General features: G+C 36.2%; 4 protein-coding genes across 15 annotated transcripts in view; 3 read left to right on the plus strand and 1 right to left on the minus strand.

Moving 5' to 3' along the window:
- Window positions 1-2622, minus strand: part of LOC125248571 (NACHT, LRR and PYD domains-containing protein 3-like) — a 46827-nt gene extending 44205 nt beyond the window's left edge. Inside the window, exons 1-4 of one of the 9 annotated variants that reach the window (XM_048160544.1) lie at window positions 2158-2622; window positions 1722-1817; window positions 1442-1550; window positions 1030-1143 (exon numbers count right to left, since the gene is read on the minus strand). In XM_048160544.1, coding sequence (XP_048016501.1) covers window positions 1030-1143; window positions 1442-1550; window positions 1722-1817; window positions 2158-2218 — 380 coding nt within the window. In that variant the 5' untranslated portion in view covers window positions 2219-2622. Of the gene's footprint in view, window positions 1-1029; window positions 1144-1441; window positions 1556-1721; window positions 1831-2157 lie in introns of all 9 variants that reach the window. The other 8 variants (XM_048160545.1, XM_048160543.1, XM_048160548.1 and 5 more) reach the window with 8 other exon arrangements.
- The window catches only part of LOC125248560 (NACHT, LRR and PYD domains-containing protein 12-like), a 1264817-nt gene that overhangs the window by 857635 nt on the left and 381289 nt on the right, over window positions 1-25893 (plus strand). The window lies entirely within an intron of this gene.
- prss16 (serine protease 16) lies at window positions 8931-22857 on the plus strand. The gene is made up of 9 exons (XM_048160614.1): window positions 8931-9197; window positions 10203-10384; window positions 10556-10788; window positions 15722-15857; window positions 18375-18489; window positions 20719-20920; window positions 22001-22091; window positions 22246-22445; window positions 22516-22857. The coding sequence occupies exons 1-9, from the start codon at window positions 8964-8966 to the stop codon at window positions 22623-22625; spliced, it is 1503 nt and encodes a 500-aa protein (XP_048016571.1). The 5' UTR covers window positions 8931-8963; the 3' UTR covers window positions 22626-22857.
- serpine2 (serpin peptidase inhibitor, clade E (nexin, plasminogen activator inhibitor type 1), member 2) overlaps window positions 25292-25893 on the plus strand; it is a 12849-nt gene continuing 12247 nt past the window's right edge. For 3 of the 4 annotated variants that reach the window (XM_048160699.1, XM_048160700.1, XM_048160701.1), the window contains exon 1: window positions 25292-25441. In XM_048160699.1, coding sequence (XP_048016656.1) covers window positions 25307-25441 — 135 coding nt within the window. In that variant the 5' untranslated portion in view covers window positions 25292-25306. The remainder of the gene's footprint in view (window positions 25442-25893) is intronic. The other variant, XM_048160702.1, reaches the window with a different exon arrangement.

Consider the following 25893-nt stretch of genomic DNA (forward strand, 5'->3'; position numbering starts at 1 on the left):
CTTCGGGCCTTTAGACGGCACTGCATCACATACAGGAATGCTACTGTAATGGAAATCACAACATTGGCTCAGGAATACTTCCAGAAAACATTGTTGGAGAACACAATCCACCATGCCATTCGCCGTTGCCGGGTCAAAAAAGAAGCCATATCTAAACATGATCCAGAAGCGCAGGCATTTTCTTTGGGCCAAGGCTCATTTAAAATGGACTGTGGCAAAGTGGAAAACTGTTCTGTGGTCAGACAAATCAAAATTTGAAGTTCTTTTTGGAAAACTGTGACGCCATGTCATCCGGACTAAAGAGGACAAGGACAACCCAAGTTGTTATCAGCGCTCAGTTCAGAAGCCTGCATCTCTGGTGGTATGGGGTTGCATGAGTGCGTGTGGCATGGGCAGCTTACACATCTGGAAAGGCACCATCAATGCTGAAAGGTATATCCAAGTTCTAGAACAACATATGCTCCCATCCAGATGTCGTCTCTTTCAGGGAAGACCTTGCATTTTCCAACATGACAATGCCAGACCACATACTGCATCAATTACAACATCATGGCTGCGTAGAAGAAGGATCCGGGTACTGAAATGGCCAGCCTGCAGTCCAGATCTTTCACCCATAGAGGAAGATAAAGAGGAAGATGCGACAAAGAAGACCTAAGACAGTTGAGCAACTAGAAGCCTGTATTAGACAAGAATAGGACAACATTCCTATTCCTAAACTTGAGCAACTTGTCTCCTCAGTCCCCAGACGTTTGCAGACTGTTATAAAAAGAAGAGGGGATGCCACACAGTGGTAAACATGGCCTTGTCCCAACTTTTTTGAGATGTGTTGATGCCATGAAATTTAAAATCAACTTATTTTTCCCTTAAAATTATACAATTTTTTTTTAGTTTAAACATTTGATATGTCATCTATGTTGTATTCTGCATAAAATATTGAAATTTGAAACTTCCACATCATTGCATTCTGTTTTTATTCACAAATTGTACAGTGTCCCAACTTTTTTGGAATCGGCTTTGTAGAAACTGTACCTGAGATTAGTCTGTGTATCTCCACTCTTAAAATGTACTGGTTGACCCATAGACTCGTCACTCCTCATAGACACACAGCTGGACTCTGGTTCTGATCTCTTCTGATCAACTGAACTGTAACAAAGAGAGATAAAGTGAATGATTTAAACGATTGTATTATGATTTAAATAATGTAAAACCTTCGTAAATTCTTTTATCCTCAAGTTTTTATATTTACACTGTTGATACAAAAACTGTACATTAAACTAAGCACTCTCATAGATGTGTGTCTCTGTGTGAGAAACACTATATACTTTAAAGTAAACAAATAATTATTAATTATCAGAATAATATTCTGATAATAAATAGTTATTCTTGTACAATGTTTAGTATTTTGCCATACTATAATCATATTTTTATAGAAATGTTATACCTGAGATCAGTCTGTGTATCTCCACTCTTAAAATGTACTGGTTGACCCATAGACTCGTCACTCCTCATAGACACACAGCTGGACTCTGGTTCTGATCTCTTCTGATGAACTGAACTATAACAGAACAGATTTGATCCTTTATGATTATAATCACTTTAAGATAAGGTCTTACAAGCATTTATCATCAAACATCTTTTTGCATCCTAACAAAATATCTGACTATCTTTAGACCTTTAATCATAATTTAAAGGTGATTTAATCTGGTGTTTATTCAAAGTACCTGAATCCTGGAGAAAAATCTTCATCTCTGGATGTTTGTGTGTCATCCATGATGAATCTGAACAGTTGAAACAGAATCTGATCTCCAACACTGACTCTGGATGGAAGATCTTGTACAAACACAATAATTCAGCTTTTCCTCAGACAGGAGACGCGCGTTCACTCAAATACACAATGTTATTGTATGTTCACACAAATGCTAAAATAAACCACAGACAACACGAAACAATATAACCATGTTAATGTGCTTCGAAACGAAAAATATCAAACGCATTTCAAAGAATTATTTACGTTCTTCAGATAATGCGGAAGTCACCTGTCTCGAGAGTCGAGACCTGAACACTCATCTTGATCAACATTTAATTATATATTAAATGATTTATAAAAAACTCGTCCACATTTTCTATCAAGTATCTACACGTAAATTCACGACTTACCTTTTATAAAGGTTCCTCTAAAAACACATTGATATTCCTGGTTGTTTAAATGGAGAAACATCAACTCTGTTAATTTACTTTCACTTTTTGTAGCGCGAGCGGTGATGACGTCACGTTACGCGCTCGGTGCACATTTTGTGTGTTTGTCCCTGAATAATTGATTTCATGCATTAGCTTCGTATAATGTTAGCATACAGTACAGCATGACACATTTATTGGGCGGTAAAGTTGGTTGTATTCGCTGGATCCCATATGGACCGTCTGAAAACTATAGTGGAAAAATGTTAGCGATGCGATCATTCATAATGATCATGAAGTAGGATTAGGAGATCACAGATTTCTGCAAGTCAATCTATTTAAATTGAACCATTTACACAGATTTTGAGCTATGAGATCAAATGATTTCTTATCCTGTGTCTCCTTCTGGTGGACAACATTAGTATTATGCTGCGTTCACGTCACCTCGTATTTACCGGAATCTTGAAATGACATCACGTGACGTTATATTCGGAGCTGTTCACGTCCTTTTGGTCCTTGAACTGGGAATTATGCGTTTCCATGGCAGCACTATCGACGAAATGAATCTACAGCGGTCAGGTGGTACAGCGCGGCCACGTGGTACATCTGGGAGCTTTCAGAAAACTCCCAGCTTACAAGCTGTAATTACGAGCTCTACGAGGACGTGAACGCTTTTTACAAGCTAGAATCTCGTAACTACAGGAATTACGAGGCCGCATGAACGCACCTATACTTCATGTGCATTTATAAATTGCAGCCTATGAGAAAAATAAATAAATGGTAAAACAGTACAAACAGTACAGTCGTTTTCCAGCACCTTAGACCATTAATTATTCCAACTTTATTGACTTGCTCTCTATTCCTGTAGGCATGTCTTAATTCACATTGGCCAGAGATGTCACTGGCTGCGTTGCAATCTAAATTTTTTGCTCTTCCCTCTCTAAATTGTTCTCCCTCGGTAGAAATCGCGTTCCGGGGGAGAAATGGGAACTTTCACTTTCGCAATCAAAGGGGCAGGGGCTCAGATGTCCGTGTGGATCATACCAGACTCCTTGTGCATACAAAAATCTTACTGGATTAATACAATTAATGTCAAAAAGAATGTGTGGAAACATAAAATTATATTACTGGCACTACAGCAAAATATGAATAACTTGCTTACAAACTTCTAGATAGATAGATAGTGTAATGGATCCACTGGAGGCAAGTCTTGGAGAACCCATGTACAGTTTATTTATATCGCAAAACATGGACAGAAATACAAAAAACAGACTTAGCTTAGCATCCCGGCTGGATCGGCGAGAGTAGTCACATGCAGGCGGGGAGGAGCTGAAAACAGAGACATAAAGTCAGACACTTTCTGCTTCCCGTAGTGATGCTCATGCTGCATATGCATACTTTATCACAGCTGAAGTTAAATAAATTCACTTGTGCAGCCGCTCTTGAGGTGCTGCGCAGAATGAACCAGCCGGCTGCTGTCAAATTGCTCTCGTGGTACTTTGATGCCATTCATCACAGTCACATGGCATCACTGCTGTATCAAGTTGGACAAAATTTCTAAAAAATTTCTTCACTGCTTCAAGTCAGCCGCCGAATCGGTCTGTGCAGCGCTGCTTGAAGTCCAACAATCCTTAGTGAGATGAAACAAGGAGGCACATGACAAAGGAGCACATGGCAGGATCACATGACTGAAACATGACAATCAAGGGAAGTTCAGGGGACCATGGTGGTGCAGGTTTTTTGATGGAGTTAGGGGGTTGTGGCCTGGAGCGGACCTTGACTCTGGCTCATGGATTGAAGTCCTCTCTGGACGCTGGTCAGGGGCTGGAGTCCTCTCTGGACGGGGGCTGGACCGTCGCTGGAGGGCCAGGGGCTGGAGAGGATGCATTTGGCCCCAAACAGGTCCGCCCTTGTGCACCTGCTTCTAGTTGCTTGTGCTTATATGGAGGACAGGAGGCTGGAGTGAGGAGACACACCAGCAAACAAGCTTTTTTCCCTTGTTTCTTTATTTTGTCTTTATTTAAGTTGATTTGTTTGTCGTGGTTAGTCAGGTATTTATTTATTATTAATTTGGGTTTACTGTTGGTTATTGGGCATTTATTCGGGTTATTTTTCTGTATGATAGGCTACGTGTTCCCGACTTCTTGTGGCTTGTTGAATAAATATTTAACGAGGTATTGGGTTTCTCTTCTTTGGTTGCGGTTCCCCTTTTTTTGCCTTTAGGTAGGGGTGCTCAGATGGCCCCAAACACACAATGGTGGCTGTCTTGGCTAGGTGGCTGTCTTGGTAGGTTCAGGCGTGGCAGCCATCTTGGCTGATGGCTCAGGGGTGGCAGCTATCTTGTGAAGAGTCTCTAATTGAGCAGGCATGATGTGAAGAGTCTCTGGCTGGGCAGGCGTGATGTGAACAGTCATCAGAGCTCTGGCTCACTGTTCACATCAAAAAACTCCCAAACCCATTTAAAGGTAAAAATTTAATTGATGTTCAACAAATAAAAAACAGATATAATGCTGATAAACAAATTATAAAGCTTGGGTTGCTGAATATTAGATCCCTTTCTTCAAAAGCACTTATTATAAATTATATTATCACAGACAATAATCTAGATGTGCTGTGTTTGACAGAAACCTGGCTAAAACCAGACAATTACATTACTTTAAATGAGTCTATGCCTCAAGGTTACTGTTTTCAACATGAACCTCGACTGAAAGGCAAAAGGGGAAGTTTTGCTGTAATTTATAGTAATATCTTCAGTATTACTCAAAAGTCTTTCAAATATAATTAATTCAAAGTGATGGTGCTTCATGTAACATTATGTAATGTAAGCAACAATCAAAAATCAAAAATTTCTATCAGAGTTAGTACTGGCTGCAGATAAAGTCCTAACTGTTGGTGATTTTAATATCTGTGTAGATAATGAAAAAGACGCACTGGGTTTGGCATTTACAGACATTCTAAACTCTATTGGAGTTAGACAACATGTGTTAGGACCCACTCATTGTCGTAATCATACTTTAGATCTAATATTGTCACATGGAATCGATATTGATGCCATTAAAATTGTACAGCAGAGTGACGACATCTCAGATCATTATCTAGTCTTGTGTATATTACATTTAGCCAAGGCTACAAAACTGCCTCTCTGCCACAAATATGGTAGAACTATCACTTCTATCACTAAAGATTGCTTTATAAATAATCTTCTTGATCAGTTTCATCTTCTTAGCATACCAGATAGCTTAGAAGAACTCAATGTTGCAACAGAAACTACTGACTCTATCTTTTCCAGCACATTAGACTCACCACTATGTCCAACTGCATTCATCACTCGATTCGTGAGGTCTGATCGCGCTTTGACAACAGCAGTGATGTCTCGCGCATATACTTCAATGAGCGCGAGACATCACTGCCGTTGTCAGAGCGCGATCAGACCTTACGAATCGAGTGATGAATGCCGTTGGACATAGTGGTGTATTAGAGGTAAAAAATGATATAAATACTGTTCGGTTTCTCGCACAAACCAATCGTTTCATGTCTTAAGACATCAATGTGTCGTCACGAGCCGCAGGGTTTAATTTGGATTCGTCTGTCGTGTTTTATTTACTCTTATAGTCCAAGTTCCCGCTGACTTGCATTATACCACTGACAGACGGCAGTGGTTGCAGTTAAAAATCATCATTTGTGTTCTATTGAAGAAACAAAAACACCTACATCTTGGATGCTCTGGGGGTAAGCAGATAAACATCAAATTTTCATTTTTGGGTGAACTATCCCTTTAAGAGAGCAGCCAGAAAAATGGAGCGCAGCTGGAAGGAAACAAAACTAGAAGTTTTTCACATTTCGTGGAGAGAAAGAATGATTGAGTACAGAAAGGCCTTAAAACTGCTAGATCTGCTTATTTTTCAAATCTCTTAGAAGAAAATAAACACAACCCTAAGTATTTATTTGATACAGTGGCTAAATTAACGAGAAATAAAGCTTCAACTTCTGATGTTTCCAAACAACACAGCAGTAATGACTTTATGAACTTCTTTACTTGCAAGATTGATAATATTAGAGAGCAAATTATAATCATTCAACCATCTACAACAATATTGCGTCAGACAGGGCATTGTAGTGTCCCTGAGGAAAAATTCCATTCATTCGCTGCTTTAGGAGAGGAAAATTGTCTATTGTTGTTGATTTTGATGATTTAACTAGAACCCTAAGACTAAGCAGAAAAAGATGCTTCCAGAGGTCATAAATCCTCTTCTTAATATCAAATTCTCTTTGTCATGTACATCGAAAACTTTTAAGCTGGCTAAAAACCTCTCATTAAAAAACCACAACTTGATCGTAAGAATTAGTCAATTACAGGCCGATCTCATCACCTTTTCTGTCAAAAATACTAGAAAAGGATTTCACAACTGTTCCTTCTTAAAAAGAAATCATCAGAATTTCCAGAGAATTTAGACCGTATAGTACTGAGACTGCTCTCATTAGAGTTACTAATGATTTGCTCTTATCATCAGATCGTGGTTGTATCTCTCTATTAGTGTTACTGGATCTTAGTGCTGCATTTGACACTGTCGATCACAACAATCTTTTAAAGTCTCGACTCGAAAATTATGTTGGCATTAGTGGAACTGAATTGTCATGGTTCAAATCATACTTATCTGACCGTTATCAGTTTGTAGTAGTAAACGAAGAAATGTCATATCGATCACATGTTCAATATGGAGTACCGCAAGGCTCAGTACTAGGACCATTGCTTTTCACTCTGTACATGCTACCCTTGGGAGATATCATTAGGAAGCATGGCGTTAGTTTTCCCTGTTACGCTGATGATATTCAGCTCTATATTTCTTTGAGCCCTGACGAAACTTACCAATTCACAAAATTAACAGAATGCATGGCTGACATAAAAAAATTGGATGACCAGTAATTTCCTACTACTAAATTCAGATAAAACAGATATTGTTATTATTGGACCAAAAACCTCTGTATGTAATAACCTAGAATACTGTCTAACACTTGATGGCTGCTCTGTTAAGTCTTCGTCGTCAGTTAGGAACCTGGGAACCACTTTATAAATAAAGGTGACTTGACATAATATAAAAAAATATTAATGTATCAATTTTTCTACTAATATTCAGTGAAAGGAGGTGTTTCATCCTTTAGATGGGGTACTAATTATTTTCTATTTATTTTATATGATGTATGTAATTTTTAAATATTTTACAAAAAATACAGTTTAAAGGTGCCGTAGAACATCTTTTTAAAAGATGTAATATAAGTCTAAGGTGTCCCCTGAATGTGTCTGTGAAGTTTCAGCTCAAAATACCCCATAGATTTTTTTTAATTCATTTTTTTAACTGCCTATTTTGGGGCATCATTAAATATGCGCCAATTCAGGCTGCGGCCCCTTTAAATTCTCGTGCTCCCCATCCCCAGAGCTTGTGCTTGCCTTAAACAGCATAAACAAAGTTCACACAGCTAATATAACCCTCAAAATGGATCTTTACAAAGTGTTCGTCATGCAGCATGTCTAATCGTGTAAGTATGGTATTTATTTGGATGTTTACATTTGATTCTGAATGAGTTTGATGGTGCTCCATGGCTAAAGCTAACATTACACACTGTTAGAGAGATTTATAAAGAATGAAGTTGTGTTTATGAATTATACAGACTGCAAGTGTTTAATAATGAAAATAATGACAGTCTTGTCTCCGTGAATATAGTAAGAAACGATGGTAACTTTAACCACATTTAACAGTACATTAGCAACATGCTAACGAAACATTTAGAAAGACAATTTACAAATATCACTAAAAATATCATGGATCATGTCAGTTATTATTGCTTCATCTGCCATTTTTCGCTATTGTCCTTGCTTGCTTACCTAGTCTGATGATTCAGCTGTGCACATCCAGACATTAATACTGCCTGCCCTTGTGTAATGCCTTGAACATGAGCTGGCATATACAAATATTGGGGGTGTGCATATTAATGATCCCGACTGTTATGTAACAGTCGGTGTTATGTTGAGATTTGCCTGTTCTTCTGAGGTCTTTTAAACAAATGAGATTTATATAAGAAGGAGGATACAATGGTGTTTGAGACTCACTGTATGTCATTTCCATGTACTGAACTCTTGTTATTCAAATATGCCAAGGTAAATTCAATTTTTAATTCTAGGGCACCTTTAAGATTATGTGATTTTGTTATTTTCTAACAATAAACTTTAAACATCAAGATTTTATTTATAAGAAAGATATTCATACAGGTTTGGAACAACTTGAGGATGAGTAAATAATGACAGAATTTTCATTTTTGAGTGAACTTTCACTTTAAGTAAACAAACTTGAAGAAACACCATATTAGAGTATTTACGGTAGTCTGTCAACTACAGACAACTACTTTTTCTGCAGTACTTAGTGTAAGTTGTGTTCAAATGGACACAGCATAATTTATTTTTTTGCTTTTTTTTGTATGATCATAAATCTTTAACGCGGAAATAACAGTTTTAATGTTTAAGAAACGTTTTGTGAACCAAATCAAATCGCTTTTATTTTGAAATAAATGGATGAGGTGGTGGGTTACTGAGACGAAGGCTTGAGTCTAAATATTCATGACACAAACTTCGTCATTGGAAGGCAAGAACGTAACGTCAGCCTTTAAAAATTAATATTCATGCACAAGGTCTTCACTATTGGAAGTTTAACGAGGAACTACTTAATATGCATGAAATCTCAAACCGTTTGGTGGGGAAGAGATGACATATCACATGATTATAAACACATGATCACATGACAGAGAATCAGTTCCACTTCAAAATGGCTATAGGGTGTAATAGGTTTCAGAAATATCTTGCTATTGTAGTATTTGTTTTGGCGTGTGTTTTCTGCGCTCCGTGTGCCGCTCACTACAGAAGATCCCACAGATATGAAGCTCTGCTGCAGGTGAAGTCTGGAGTGCAGGAGCAGTGGTTCACACAGAGACTGGACCACTTCAGCGGCGCCGACACTCGAGTCTGGAAACAGGTCTGTGCATGAGACACTTACTAAATGTACTGTTGCAAATGAAGAATGCATGCACCAATGCATTAAATGGCACTTCAAAGAATGTCATTGTGTTATATAGCATACATGATCCTTCAGGAAACATTCTGATATGATTTTGTGCTCAAGAAACATTTCTGATTATTATTAATGTTGAAAACAGTTGTGCTGCTTTCATATTTTCTTTCAGGATACTTTGATTTATAGAAAATTCAAAAGAACAGCATTTATTTGAAATGGAAATATTTTGTAACATTATAAATGTCTTTACTGTCACTTTTGCTCAATTTAATACATCCTTGAACGCTGAATAAATGTATTATATATTTTTAAATTTTATTTACCACAAACCTTTGAATGATAGTGTATCATGGTTTCTGCAAAAATATCTGTTTTCAACATTGTTAATAATCAAATGTTTCTTGAGCAGCAAATCATCATATTAGAATGATTTTTGAAGGATCATTTTTTATCATTTTATTTATTCATTTATTTATTTATTTATTTATTTATTTATTTATTTTTATTTAGTTTGTTTTGTTTATTTATCTATTTTATTTAACTCATTGCTTTTTTGTATTTGAAGGTTTTTTTTTCTTTTTTTATTTCTTTCCTATTTCTCTCAATAGAAAGGTATATTATACATACATATACATAACTCATGCACTTCATATAATTACATGTAAATGGTGTTTTTGTTGTGTACTTATGGTAATCTCCAATTTATTTGCACTGTCCCATTAATGTCTAGCGTTTTGTGTTATATTTATTGTCTTGCTCTAGTTAAAGAAAAAAAAATGAAGGATCATGTGACACTGAAGACTGGAGTAATGATGCTGAAAATTCAGCTTTGATCACAGGAATAAATTACATTTTAAAATATATTCACATAGAAAACAGTCATTTTGCATTGTAATAATATTTCACAATTTTTACTGTATTTTTTGATTAGCACTGATTTTGACACTAAACCTTTTCCTCCTGTAGAGATACTTTGTAAATGACAGTTTCTATAGACCCGGTGGTCCGGTCTTCCTGATGATTGGGGGTGAAGGTCCGGCTAATCCCGCCTGGATGCAGTACGGAACCTGGCTGCTTTACGCACAGAAGCTGGGCGCCTTGTGTTTATTACTGGAGCACCGCTTCTACGGGAAGAGTCACCCGACCGAGTGAGTGAAAGAACACTTAACAGGGAAACTTGGGGTTATGAACACTAGATGGCATAGTAACCACACAGCCTTTCTTTTCACATAGGGTAAACTGAGAAGAGCCAGTCATCCACCCATCTTTAAATATCATCTCAGTTACTTATTATTGATTGTGGCGTTTTGTGTTGTCAGGGACCTGAGCACTGCGAATCTGCGTTTCCTCAGCAGTCGTCAGGCACTGGCCGATCTCGCTCACTTCCGCACGGTTACGGCAGCAACACGAGGCCTGACCAACAGCAAGTGGGTTGCATTTGGGGGCTCCTACCCAGGATCCCTTGCTGCCTGGTTCCGTCTGAAGTACCCACACCTGGTCCACGCCTCTGTAGCGACCAGCGCACCCGTACACGCCACTGTCAACTTCCCAGGTAAGCATTGTGAGGATAAAGCAGTGAATTACAGTGATTTGACATGGTTGAAGTCAGCATGACGTCATAATTGTTTTGATTTATTTTCTTAATGCATGCATGTTTCAGTAGTGCACTTGGTGCAAAGAACAAAGTTTGTTTTATATCTTGCTCCGCTTCTGAAACTATTTTCCTTCTGGCTTTACATCCATCTGTCATATAGAGATGCTTTTCACCTTCAGTCAATTCTTGAGGGACAAATGTGAGAAAACAATGTCTATTTTCCCACTCTAGAATGTTTCTTACTCAATGGCCTGTTTTTACACAGAAATACATCAAATTCTGCAATTAAAATGGGACAATTTTGTCATTTTCTCAGTAATATTCTGAATTATTATTACAAGTTTAAAAGAACTGTTTTCTATGTGAATATATGTTAAACTGTAATTTATTCCTGTGATCAAAGCTGAATTTTCAGCATCATTACTCCAGTCTTCAGTGTCACATGATCCTTCAGAAATCATTCTAATATGATGATTTGATGCTCAAGAAACATTTCTGATTATTATCAATGTTGAAACCAGTTGTGATGCTTCATATTTCTTTGAAAACTTACATTTTATTTTTGAGGATTCTGTGATAAATAGAAAGTCTAAGAGAACAGCATTTATTTGAAATAGAAAACTTGTGTAACAATATGAATGTCTTTATTGTCAGTTGATCAATTTAATGCATGCTTCCTCAGTAAAGTATCTTTCTTTCAAAAAGATCAGTATTATATGGAATCTGGTTTCCGCCACTAAATAAAAAATAAAAAAGGTAATTGCTCATCTTTCTTTATAACTTTATTGCTCATCTATCTTTATAACTCGCAATTCTGACTTTATAACTCGCAATTCTGACTATGTATCTCGCAATTCTGGCTTTATAACTCAGAATTGTGACTTTATAACTCAGAATTGCGACTTTATCTCGCATTTCTGACTTTATATCTCGCAATTCTGACTATATCTTGCAATTCTGACTTTATATCTCGCAATTCTGACTTTATAACTCACAATTCTGACTTTATATCACGCATTCTGACTATATCTTGCAATTCTGACTTTATATCTTGCAATTCTGACTATATAACTCAGAATTGCGACTTTATGTCTCGCATTTCTGACTATATCTTGCAATTCTGACTTTATATCTCACAATTCTGACTTTATAACTCACAATTCTGACTTTATAACTCACAATTCCGACTTTATATCTCGCAATTCTGAATATATCTTGCAATTCTGACTTTATAACTCACAATTCTGACTTCATATCTCACAATTCCGACTTTATAACTCACAATTCTGAATATATCTTGCAATTCTGACTTTATATCTCGCAATTCTGACTTTATAACTTGCAATTCTGACTTTATATCTCGCAATTCTGACTTTATAACTCACAATTCTGACTTTATATCTCGCAATTCTGACTATATCTGCAATTCTGACTTATCTTGCAACTCACAATTCTGACTTTATATCTTGCAATTCTGACTATATCTTGCATCTGACTGCAATTCTGACTTTATATCTCGCAATTTATAACTCAATTCTGAATTGCGACTTTATGTCTCGCATTTCTGACTATATCTTGCAATTCTGACTTTATAACTCACAATTCTGACTTTATATCTCGCAATTCTGACTATATCTCGCATTCTGACTGCAATTCTGACTTTATATCTTGCAATTCTGGCTTTATAACTCACAATTGCGACTTTGTCTCGCATTTCTGACTATATCTTGCAATTCTGACTTTATATCTTGCATTTCTGACTTTATAACTCACAATTCTGACTTTATATCTCGCATTTCTGACTTTATAACTCACAATTCTGACTTTATATCTCGCATTTCTGACTTTATAACTCACAATTCCGACTTTATATCTCGCATTTCTGACTATATCTCGCAATTCTGACTTCATATCTCGCAATTCCGACTTTATAACTCACAATTGTGTTTATTTAAGAAAAAAAGTTAGAATTGCGAGAAAAAAGTCGCAATTACCTTCCTTACTTTTTTATTCAGTGGCAGAAACAAGCTTCCACAATATTATGAATTTAGTTTAGTTTGTAATTTTTTTCCCCCTGTCTCTATTATTTTTTTTTTTCTTGTTTTCTGTCTGCTTTTCTTGTCTTGTTAGCTCCCCCCCCCGCCCCTTTCCTCTATCCCTGCGAACATCTGTATGTCACTACGACATCGGAAAAACTTTGAGCAGAGACCTTTCCCTGACCTACAGCTACACACACACACATTAATCACCAGTCGTCATGACCACGGTCTGCAAGGGCGTTTATTATGTCTGCTGGGTCACATTTAAAACAACGCCTCCGTACAGACATTAAAATTAAAAATAAATCGAGGGTTAATTATGGCGATGAGCAACTGTCTCTCCAGTGCAGAGAGACAAGATACATGTATTTAGCCTGTAAGAAGAATCCCAAACCTCTCCGTCTGTGTGGTTAGATGACGGTGGATGACTCCATGTCTGTCGGTACAGACGTCAAGCTCCATGATTGTGGTCTGTCCTGCAGTGATGTTTCGGCTCAAGTGTAGCATCGCTCCTCAGGATAGTGATGTCGCACTGACCACTTTCACAGAACCTTTCATTGTAAGCAGCTCTTAGATCATTCCAGCGCTGGAACAATAGCCTCTCATATTGTGTCCTCTCGTCTCATCTCATCTCTCGTCGTTTAGTTGGAGAGCGTGTGCTTTTTGTCCAGTCTGTTGCCTCAAACAATGCAGGATCTTCTCAGTTTGCACTGGTTGTTACATGCATGATTATGTTGACAGCTGTTTCAGTTGGACTTCTCTTATTTATCACTCTGAAAAAAGGAGAGAAGGGGCAGATAATGGGATTGAGATATCATGCATATCTCAAACTAAATTATGAATATCTTTCAGACATTCAGTGCCAGGCATTTGGTTTGCAACATTACTCTTTCTTTTAGACTAAAGGCCTGTTCACACTAAGTACAACAACTATAATGAATAACGATAAAGAAATAGTTAAAAAATAATTCTTAATATAAAAGTATAGCCGAGTTCACACCACAACTATAATGATAACAGCACAGTGTTTGCTCATCTCCAATGTCCCTTAGGCCCGTTTTGTTAGATCTGATCACAAGTAGATGAGGGAGACACATTCCTGTTTACACCTGGTGTTTTAATCCATCTCTTTTGTCCACTTTCATCCACTTCTGTCCTGATTTCTTCGAGGGGAGGGTCTATGGGTGGGTAAATGTATGTTTTTTTCAGATCTTACAATCTAATTGACAAAATAAGCTCATGCAATTTACATATGAACGTGCCCGGAAGATGATGCAAAAACATACAGGATAGCATCAGCTTTAGTTTCTGCTCTGACAGCCGCAAGACCAGCCGGACGCTGTGAGTGTGTGTTAGAAATCAAGGAATGGTGAGAGAACATTGTGCTTGGTATGTTTTTTATCTTCAAACCAAACTTGGGTCTTCAGCCGACAAAGTTTAAATCCGTCTGGCTTGCGCGCTTTCCCATAATGTTTACGCATTAGGTCAGTCAGGTGGATTTGTGTGGGTTTTCGAACACATTCGACCACATGAGAGTTTACACTATGAAAGCAATCCGGTCAAATGCATTTTTGACTACCTCTGGAAGTGGTTGAAAGTGGACAAGCTCAAAACGTTTTAAACCCAGTTTACACCAGTATTTAGCGTCATCCACTTGTGATCCGATCGACCAAAAAGCATCTTAAAGTCCTCCTGTAGTCAATATTTTAAATATTTTTTTAACACCAAAATGACACATTTAAATGTTTTTTATCCTTGGAAAAAAAAAAATTCCGTCTTGCCTTTTTAAATAGCTTGAATGTAACTCTACACCCTTGCCTCATTTAGTATACATGGTTCTATGAATATGCAAATTAGCCCCACCCCCACTCACACCAGTTCAGAGATCCTCTTGTTGACGATCACATGTTGACATGATTGGTTACAAGGTAGCTTGTGGCATAAGAAACGCCAGTGATTTCAAACCACATTTTTGAAAGTGTCATTTGGTTCACTGCAGTTTTAAGGAGAAAATACTAAATTATTGACTTACGAAATTTGTACATGGTTTGCCTTAAAGCATATTAAAAACACCACAGCCATATAAACTACATTAAAAACTTGATTTCCACCACAGGGGGAAGTTACTACCAGGTATAAACATACATAGACATTTAGAAAATGTCAGGACTCAAAAATGTTCATCCAATCATTGCATTCGGTCTGAACACAATGATAGGATGTCTGTCAACATATATATATTTCCATACCTCCGTGCACCTGCTCGGGCAGACATCACACGTCATCAGGGCGTTCTGTAAGGCTATGCAGAATTAGACAGACGTCAGTCACTGAGCACCACAAACAGCAGCCGCATTTTAGTTCCTCCTGAACCACAACAATGACCTTATGCTGCGTTCACGCCATGTCATAACCACAATCACAAAATGGCAACATGTGACGTTCTTCATCGGAGCAGTTCACATCCTCAGACTCGGAATGATGCACTTATATGTCAACACTATCAAAATTAATCTGCAGCAGTCAGGTGGTACAAGTCTGCGCTTTTTTTAGTTGTTTACGTTGATTATTATTGTAGTGTTATATGCTTTGAGACAAAGTAATTTAACTCCGTCTCTCATGAAGCTTTGCAGACTCTGCTCTGGCTGTTCTCGTTCATGTGTTTTGAAGGAGGCGTGGCTTTGGTGACGCTCTGAAGGGAGGGTGGGATCTCTCAAAGATTGCCTACCCTACCTTTAACACTAAACTTCAGCCTAAAATGTGTGCCGTTTTTTGCAAAGGACATGAAAGATTCCTCAATGTAGAATTTTGTTGTGTAATAAGTGTTGTGTCTTCTTCTTCTGTGGTTGCAGAATATTTAGAGGTGGTGTGGCGATCGCTGGCGGCAGAGAACCCAGAGTGCCCCCTATTGGTGAAGAAAGCATCGGACACATTGGTAGATCGACTCAATGACCCGAAAACTTATGACAACATCACAAAGGACTTCGGGTAACTCACGCACATACACAAATTCATGTGTTTATTCATCAGGGATGCATTAAATTGATCAAATGTGACATTAAAGATAATGTTACAAAATATTTCTATTTCAAATAAGTGCTGTTCTTTTGAACTTTTTTCTTATTCATCAAAGAAGCCTGGATAAAATGTATCACGGTTTCCACAAAAATATGAAGCAGCACAACTGTTTTCAACATTGAAATAATCAGAAATGTTTCTTGATCATCATATCATCATATTTGAATGATTTCTGAAGGATCATGTGACACTGAAGACTGGAGTAATGATGCTGAAAAATCACAGGCATAAATTACATTTTAAAATATATTCACATAGAAAACAGTTATTTTAATTTATAATAATATTTCACTGTTTTTACTGTATTTTGATCAAATAAATGCAGCCTTGGTGAGCAGAAGATACTTCTTTCAAAAACATTATCCTTGCCAAACATGTCTATAATTGCGTCAGAAGGAGAAAAGCATTTTTGAGGTGGAGCAAGTTACATTATTCACAAAGTTACATTACATTTTTGTTTATTAGGACAATAAATAGGGTACATATTTTAATTAATTTCATCTTGACCTAAAAATCCCTTTTGTAAGGATGCATCTATTTAACCTACTTGAATTAGGGATTATATAGGTTTGTAATGGCAAAGGAACATGAGACTATGTATAATACATGTGTGTGTTTTGGAAGGACTGAAAAGGCCTTTCTGTTGCAGTTGCAGCCGCTGGACTGTGACTATCCTGGTTTCAGTGTCCTTCTTAGTTCCGTTCGACTTGTGATGTGTGTGTGTGTGTGTGTGTGTGTGTGTGTGTGTGTGTGTGAGTCCAACAGGATTCCGAGATCCTGGAATGCCGTCTGTGCTCCGTAGCTCAGATATGGACCAGGGTCAGTCGTCTTAGCACGACCCACAGAAAAAAAAACATCCTTCATCTTTCTCTTCCTTCCTGCCTACAGACTTTCTGTTGACATGTGTCTGGCTTTGTAATGGAATACTAGTGTGCTGGACAGTGTGCAGTACACTTGAAGTATGCAATGGTAAAAGTAAGAAAGAGGTCAGAAATTTCTGTAGTGAAAAAATATATAATATTGATTAGTTTTATAGTGAAAAAAATCTAATTCTCATTTTTTTTCCACTTTTCATCCACTTTTTTTGTGGGAAAATAGTGATAAATATAAAGGTCAAAAGAGAATTTATTTGAAATGTATAAGGTTTTTGAGGAAAACATTCCAGGATTTTCTCCATATAGTGGACTTCACTGGGGTTCAACGGGTTGAAGGTCCAAATGTCAGTTTCAAAGAGCTCTACATGATCCCAGACAAGGAATAAGGGTCTTATCTAGCGAAACAATTGGTCATTTTCTGACAAAAATAAAAATGCATATACTTTTTAACCACAAATGCTCATCTTGCACTGCACAGAATCACGATGGAAAGGTCATGCGTGACGTAGGCAGACGTACTGCGGTAGGGCGAAAAACTCCATCTCATTTTCTCCTCCAACTTCAAAATCGTCCGACATCTTTGTTTTACCTTTTTTTGAAAAGGCCGTTTGACTTCGTCTTTGAACGTTTATTTTGTAAACACTGGATCGGTACTTCTATCTACATCACATGTGACCTTTCCAACATGATTATGTGATGCGTGACGCATCGCAGAGCAGTGCAAGATGAGCATTTGTGGTTAAAACAATTTTTTTTTTTTTTTAAGATAAGACTCTTATTCCTCGTCTGGGATCATGTAGAGCTCTTTGAAGCTGCACTGAAACTGACATTTGGACCTTCAACCCATTGAATCCCAATGAAGCCCACTATATGGAGAAAAATCCTGGAATATTTTCTTCAAAATCCTTAATTTCTTTTCAACTGAAGAAAGAAAGACATGAACATCTTGGATGACATGGGGGTGAGTAAATTGTCAGGAAATTTTAATTCAGAAGTGAACTAATCCTTTAATATCTTTAAAAAAGTATTACTGACCCCTAACTTTTGAATAATATTGTATTTAAAAAATAAATATATTGGTATTAAATAAAACTATTTGAATATCATGGTAGAATTTGGTGGATTGCATTTAAATAAAAGCAAAAATCATTGTATTGCAGTACATCTGGATACATTATGATACTGAGGATTTTGGAGAAAAATGTCTTTGTCACGAAAATAATATCACAATGCAAAACCTCTTAATGGTCCAAAAATAAGCTTCATTTTCCTTATATTCTGGGTGAAATGTGTCCTAGACGTGTTTTCGTGTGATTCACCCACCCAATGATCTAACACTTTTCCCACATATACAAACTGTTCCCTGTTCCGCTCGGCCTTGCAGGATGCCAGATTTGTTGATGTCATCGAGGGTGTGGGCGGAGTCTTGTGGTTGAGTGTTTTAAGTGGAGAGTGTGTTTCTCCCCAAATTATTTAGTGTGTAAATGACGGATTTGTGTTTAATAGTCAGCATGTTGTACATCAGCCATGAAATCATTTCTCTGTCTCTCAGGTTGTGCTCGAAGCTCCAGATCCAGTCCAAGATGGATTCTGCGTATCTTTTGGAGTCTTTGGCTGGGAATTTCATGGATGTAGTGCAATACAACGAGGACAACCGGGCCTTTGAGGTGTGCGAGTGGGTCCATATTGTCGACCGCACCACATTTTGACCACAAACACGAAAATTTAAATCAAAATAAAATGGTTAGAGTTCATGAAGACTCTACTAAAGGCATTACTCGGGTCAAAGAGTCAGAGAAGCTCAAGTCAAAAACATGATTAGTGATTTGTTGGAGAGTGTGTGTATGAGACAGATAAGAGGCTGGTTATTGTCAGGACCTCTTGAGTCAGATTACCAATAAACCGCTGAGCTTCAGAACAGCAGGAGCTTTTAGAGCTGCAGGATTGAGTTACAGAGAGAGAGGAACTGAATGAATGAGAGAGAGAAATGGGAAAAACAACAGCCATATTTATAATGGGAAATGTTTGGATTGTTCACGTAGTTTAATTATCACTTGTGAAGTATAAAATTAGCTACATTTAGGTTAATGTAAAAATACTGCATCACTGTTTGCAATGCATACTTCTGCGCTGGATGATAGGGAAGTGCATAGTAAAAAAAAAAAAGTAGGCCTTTATTAGCACATACTACAAAATAGTTTATTTTTTTACATAATAAAATATAAAAATTCTTTAAAAAATGGTCACATCTTTATGAAAGCCAACTTCCTCCACATAAGAAAAAAAAGCTCTAAATAATAATTATGAAAAAAATTATGACTGGACATATGAAATATGAAAATTGACATACTAAGTCGAATTCTTGACTTAAAAATTCATAATTATGAGAGAGAAAGTCGAAATTGTCAAAGTCAATTGTTATGGCTATTGTAATTTCAACTCATAATTTTGATTTATGCTATAACTTCGACTTAGTATGTCATAATTTTGACTTTTTAAATTATAATTTTGACTTAAATCTCAATTTTGATTTAGAATTTTTTTCGACTCATCATTTTCAACTTTTTATTTCATCATTTCAATTTATGCTATAACTTTGATTTAGTGTGTCATAAGTTTGACTTTGATCATAATTTTGACTTAAATCTCATAATTTTGACTTAGTATTTCAGAATTTGGAGTTTAATTCAGTTTAAATTTGGTATGTAATCTATTTTTTACTTTAATCTCAATTTTGGTTTAGTGTGTCAGAATTTCGGATTTATGAAATGTAAATCATAATTTACTTTTAAATCATAATTTTACTTGTAAATCTTAATTTTGACTGTCATAATTTTGAGTTTGCAAACCATAATTTCAGTTTAGTATGTCATATTTTCAATCTATTGCATAATTTCGACTTCTGTTTTAACTTCGACTTAGTGTGCCATAATGTTGACTTTAAATCATAATTTTGACTTAGTATTTCATAATTTAGAGTTTGTCATAGTTTCGACTTGGTATATAATAATTTCAATTTTTTTTTTAATCATCATTTTGCCTTTTTAATCTCATAATTTTTATTCAGTATGTCATAATTTTGGATTCATAAACCATGAATCATAATTTTGAATCTTAAATCATAATTTCAACTTTTAAATCTCAATTTTGACTGTCATAATTTCGACTTTATAAGTCATAATTTTAATTTAATATGTCATATTTTAAACATATCATAATTTCGAGTCATGCTATAACTGACTTAGTTGGTCATAATATTGACTTTTTAAAATTTTGACTCAGTATTAATCCAGATGTGGTTTGTGAACACAAGCCAAGGAGCACACGCACACGCACACACACACACACACACACACACACACACAAATTCCCTGGCATGATCCAAGCAGTGATTTAAGTGTTTAAGTGGAATTTGGATTAAGAGGTGTGTCTCTGTAATCAGACTCCAATCTCTGAATGTTCTTGGAATTTCGGTTCTGGTTCTGATAGATTACAGCTCACATCCTGATTACGAGTGGCTCCGAGACTTTTGTCCTGAAATGCCTTTTTTGAATGTGTAATGGGTTTTCTTTGGCTACAATGTTTGACAAAACTTCTTTCTACAAGTGAGCAAAATCAGACAAAAACCTTTACTTTGTTGACACCTTGTGGGATAAAAATGATTTAAATAATGATGTAAATAATTTTTAATTCCGAAAATGTAACAAATTGTCTTTTTTTTATTAAATTGATACAACAAGAAAACAAACATTCACGGCAAAACAAAACATCAACGCACAAAAACATTCCATAATATCATTGAACTATATATTAAATATAGAGTAGAGTACAATGGAGTTGGACATTGTATAGTATGTCTTCGTTTAAATGTTTAATCAAACGTGTGTGTTTTTCAGGGCGCTGTGGGCACGAACATCACCATAAAGGTGTTGTGCAGCGTGATGCTGGACTCTTCGTTAGGCGAGCCGTACAATCGATACGCCGCTGTGGCTCGTCTGATGCAGAAAACCTTTTCTCAGCCATGCATAAACGCCCAATACAAAAGCTACATCCAGGACATGAGCAACACCAGCTGGAGCGGCCCTGAGGCCGGAGGAGGTGCGTCTGTGTCCTTGTTTATGTGCAGTATGACAGCGCTTGTGTCACACACTGTGTTTATATTTGTATGTGATGTTCCTTGTTCCTTATGTTTTCCAGCTTAGGAAGTGTGGTCTGGGCCTCTCATTTGTCCTTTCCTATTTTTTATGGATTGTTCCTCTTATATCTTTCTGTAATTTACATCCCTGAATGAGAGCCAGTATTTTTATATGTGATTTTAACAGGTGAATCTTGTGAAAATATGCTCAAGAAATTATATTTAGCATGAAAATAAAGCCTAATAAATTTATTTAGATACTTTATTTTGTTTATTTGATACTATTGCAATGCAATGCAAGTTTGATTAAAATTTAATAAAAATCTAACAATTTTTTTTAATAACAAAAAATTGGGTTTGTAAGTAATAGGTTTATGAAAGTGTGAATGATGAAAAAATAAAGCTTAATTAATTGATTTATATATTTTGTTTATTTGGTACTATTGCAATGCATATTTTATAATTTGGCACTGTTTTTAAGCATAATGAATTTTATGTTTTATTATTTTGTTTTAAGTATATTTAAGTTATTGTTTTGTTATATTTTATTTTTTTACATTTTTATATTTTAGATATTTTGTTTTATTTATTGTTTATTCACTTATTTTTGTATTTAATTTTTATTTTTTGGGATGAAATATCACCCAGTCATTAGAGACCTCTTGTGATTCATCAGAAATATTGTATTAAGTTTATGAAAGTATGAATGGTGCACAAAAATAATATTTAGCATATAGAAAATAAAGCCTAATGAAGTTTTATTTATTTATTTGTTTAATGTAGTTCTTGTTTTATTTTTTTTATTAAATTCAGACATTGTGTTAATTTGTTTATTTGATTTTTACTTATTTAATTTTAGTTTGTTTTATACTATATTTATTTGATTTAGTTCTTACTTTGTTATATTTTATTTTTTATTTATTTCTTAGATATTTTGTGTTATTTATTGTTTATTTATTTGTTCTGATGAAATATCATCCAGGCATCTTGTGATTGATCAGAAATGTTTTATTATATCTAAGCTGAATTGAATTTGTGTTTAGGCCGGCAGTGGGTGTATCAGACCTGCACTGAATTTGGATTTTATCAGAGCACAGATTCACCGAACCAGCCCTTCAATGGATTTCCCTTACCGTGAGTGTGTGTGTGTGTGTGTGTGTGTGTGTGTGTGTGTGTGTGTGTGTGAGAGAGTGTTTTGGAGTCATTTTGTGTGTTGCTGTTGTCTTTACATTTGTTTTCAGTTTGGGTTTAAGGGTTTAAACATATCAAACGTTCTTCTATTTTAAAGGTATCACCTGCAGCAGTGCGCCGACATATATAATCTGAGCACCTTATTGGACGATGCTATTCAGCAGACCAATGAAGAATACGGAGGATATGACATCAGAACCACTCGCATCGTCTTCCCCAACGGTTCGATTGACCCCTGGCATGCTCTCGGAGTGACCCAGGACATCACAAGTGACCTTCCGGCTGTCTTCATCAAAGGTCTGTCCCGTCTCCTTTATTTCCCTTCAATCCTTTCTCTGCCCAATCTCACCGGTTCTCTCTCTCTCAGGAACGGCTCATTGTGCAAACATGTACCCCGCCCGAGCGGAAGACCTTCCTCAGCTGGGTCTGGCACGGGACCACATCTTCATCCTGCTCCAAAAGTGGCTGGCCGAGTGACAGTAGCCAATCAGATGCGGAGTTGTGTGTAATGGCCAATCAGGTGGTTCTGCTGTTTAATGGTACTAAGGAATGTCTTGCTTTGCACTGTTTTTATAACAATCTTGAATTCAAAATCAGTTTTGTATGTGATGATGTTCATGAAAGTATGAATGAATGTCATTTTTTTCTTGATGTAAATATATTTTGCAGCAGAATTTTCTCAATAAAGGAAATTTTATGATGTCGAAAACATGACGTGTGATTGATTTCATCACGTTGAGTTGCAGACTGTTTAGGAGTGTTTTTGCTAGACAATTATTTTCTTGAGATGTCTGTGACAACCATCATGACAAAGAACCCAAAGTGCACATGGAAAGAAATTGTTTTCCTTCCTTTATAAGAGAAATCGGCACTAAATACTATGGAAGCAAATTGATCTCATAATTCTGACTTTTTCCCTCACAATTCCGAGTTTATAAGTCAGAATTCAGAATTATGAGAATTAAGTCAGAATTTAGAGATATAAACTCACAATTGCGAGGGGAAACAAATTGTGAATTGTGAGGTAAAAAGTCGCAATTATCATTTTTACTTTTATTCCAAAGCTGAAACAAGTTTCAATAGAATATGGCCAGTGTGAACTGAACATAGTCAGTCAGTCTACAAGACCCACAGAACCTCAAACACACTGATATTGCAACAGAGAGAGAAAACCACATCCTGGTCTTGCAGTTTTAAGAGATCAGCACTGTTTTATAGAAAAGCACCTATCCTGATCCTTGGCTAAACATACTGTAAAGGTACTATGATATATATTCATATTTCATTGTACTCCAATGCATTGTTTACAGCATTACCATAAAAGCATGTCCAAAATCCATGGTAAAATAAACCACACTCAGTTACCATGGTATTTAGATTGCACACAAGAACACTACCATGCAGTGGTGTAGTCTAGTTTTTTTTTTTTTATGTGTAATGTGCTTTTTCATCTCAGCTAATGCTGTAAAATATACATGGGAATCAGCTGGTACTACATTAATAGTGAAGGTTAAAATGAACTGATTTGTATACAAACTTAAATTAGACTTAAGGAAATTTTTATAATAGGCCTACTAACTTAAATTATTTCTACTCCAATTCATTTTTTTAATATAAACATTTAAATGGTGGCTGTCAACTTGACAAATTTATTCAAACCTGCATACGCTATTAAAGAACATTAAAAATTATAATTAATATGTAATATGGTGCATATATTTAGCTAAATGCTCCTTTCTAGAGTTAATTTTTCTAGCTGACTAACGAGTTTATGGTCACTGATTGAATGTGTTTGTTCTGAGGTAAATGTAATGTACGTGACATTGTTTAATATTTTGAAACACTGATCAAGACGGATTTCGGTAAGTTGTACTATATCTTTTAACATACCTTTAGATGTTCATTCATGTTTATATCGCGCTGTAAAGCGGAGAAGAGGATCAGTCACGTGCGCTTCACGCGCTGCCGCTTCTAGCAATCTGTCACATCACATTAAAGAGCGCCAAAACGGTATTTATGTTTTTTTATTTAGTAGTAAAATGGGCAGAATGTGAAATATGAGACTTCATTCCATGTAAAAAGCAACAAAGCACAAAGCTTATTGTGATTTATTGGATGATTTTCTCTCCATATAGTGGACTTCAATGGAGCCCAAACGGTTGAAGGTCAAAATTACAGTTTACAGCGATCCCAGATGAGAAATAAGGTTCTTATCTTATCTCATCGCTCGTTTTCTAATTTTTTTTTTTAATTGTATACGTTTTAACCATAAATGCTCATCTTGAACTAGCTCTCTTCTTCTTCTTCTTCTCTATTAGTATTCAAAAGTTTGAACTAAATTGTCATATACAATATGCTAGTGCAAGTATATAACAATTAGTTCAAACTTTGACCTGTGGAGGGCAGTAATACACTTAGCAGCGTCTACACTGCTGGAATTCTAATAGAGAAGAAGAAGAGAGCTAGTTCAAGATGAGCATTTATGGTTAAAATGTATATAAAAATGTTTGTTTTGTTTTGTTTTTTAGAAAACGAGCAATGGTTTCTCTAGATAAGACCCTTATTTCTCGTCTGGGATCACTGTAAACTGTAATTTTGACCTTCAACCGTTTGGGCTCCATTGAAGTCCACTATATGGAGAAAAATCCTGGAATGTTTTCATCAAAAACCTTAATTTCTTTTTGACTGAAAAAGAATGTGAACATGAACATCTTGGATGACATGGGGGTGAAATTATCAGGAAATTTTAATTTGAAAGTGAACTAATCCTTTAAGTGGGTATATGGCGTATACCTGCGTATACACCAATGGTATATGCTAATGAGCGCGTGTTACTATATTCCTACCTTTCTGTTAGTCACGTCCTTTTGAGAAACCAGCTGCACAACAGTTGTGTCATATGCTGATGATGTGTTGTTTTAAGAAAGCATATCATTATACGCCTCACTAATTATCCTTTTCATCCATGTTGGTGTCATTTCCTGTTTACATTGAGGAGAGTTTAATCGAAATTTAACTGAAGATTTTTTGAACTACCACTCATGAATATTAATTACGTAACCGGACGTTCGGCAGCCGTTAGTAGTGCGTGGTTGGACGTCAACCATAGACGTCATGGTTACCTAATGAATATTTAGAATGTAGCTGTATTAGCATTTATGAGAGGGCGGAGTTCTGCGCTCAGGACAGAAAGAAATAAACGGAGGCGCGCCAGCGTGAGGAGGAACACGGACGCTTGCGGAAGACACGCGCTCTCAACCTGCGTATCTGAAGAATTAGACGTGCTTGTCCAGGTTAGTGAAGCATCTTATTTTTCACTTCATAGTCAACCTCGTTTATTTTATACTTAAATCAGGCATTACTTACAGCTCCTTTAATTACCAGATGTTTGTTATCGGGGTTTTATATGTCTAAGGATACTGACTTGTTTTTGCAGTTGTTGTCTTTGAGTTCCAGACCCCCGCCCTATTTGTGCTCAGACTGAGTTTTAAAGCCTATAATTAAACACACTTGCAGAAGCTGCTATAAAAAGTGTACTGCGGTCATCGGAAAATAATGCTTCCTAGTGCAGTTTACAGAAAACAACGTTTAACTGTCATCAGACTAATATCAGAGCAGTTAAACTGTCATAAACCAGATCAGATGAGTTAAACTGACTGTTTACAGTTGCATAAACTGCTTAGTCTCACAAGTTACAAATTGATTTGAATCCGAAAATGAAGACAGATTACCTCTTTGTTAACTG

The sequence above is a fragment of the Megalobrama amblycephala genome, linkage group LG16 (assembly GCF_018812025.1).
Source record: "Megalobrama amblycephala isolate DHTTF-2021 linkage group LG16, ASM1881202v1, whole genome shotgun sequence".
Classification (NCBI taxonomy): domain Eukaryota; kingdom Metazoa; phylum Chordata; class Actinopteri; order Cypriniformes; family Xenocyprididae; genus Megalobrama; species Megalobrama amblycephala.

What these genes read in the sequence shown, in the direction of transcription:
- prss16 (XM_048160614.1), top strand. Translation starts at nt 8,964, where the DNA reads ATGACAGAGAATCAGTTCCACTTCAAAATGGCTATAGGGTGTAATAGG. An exon ending in CGGCCCTGAGGCCGGAGGAG is followed by an intron (nt 20,921 to 22,000) that starts GTGCGTCTGTGT and finishes ATTTGTGTTTAG; the next exon opens with GCCGGCAGTGGGTGTATCAG. An exon ending in TCCGGCTGTCTTCATCAAAG is followed by an intron (nt 22,446 to 22,515) that starts GTCTGTCCCGTC and finishes TCTCTCTCTCAG; the next exon opens with GAACGGCTCATTGTGCAAAC.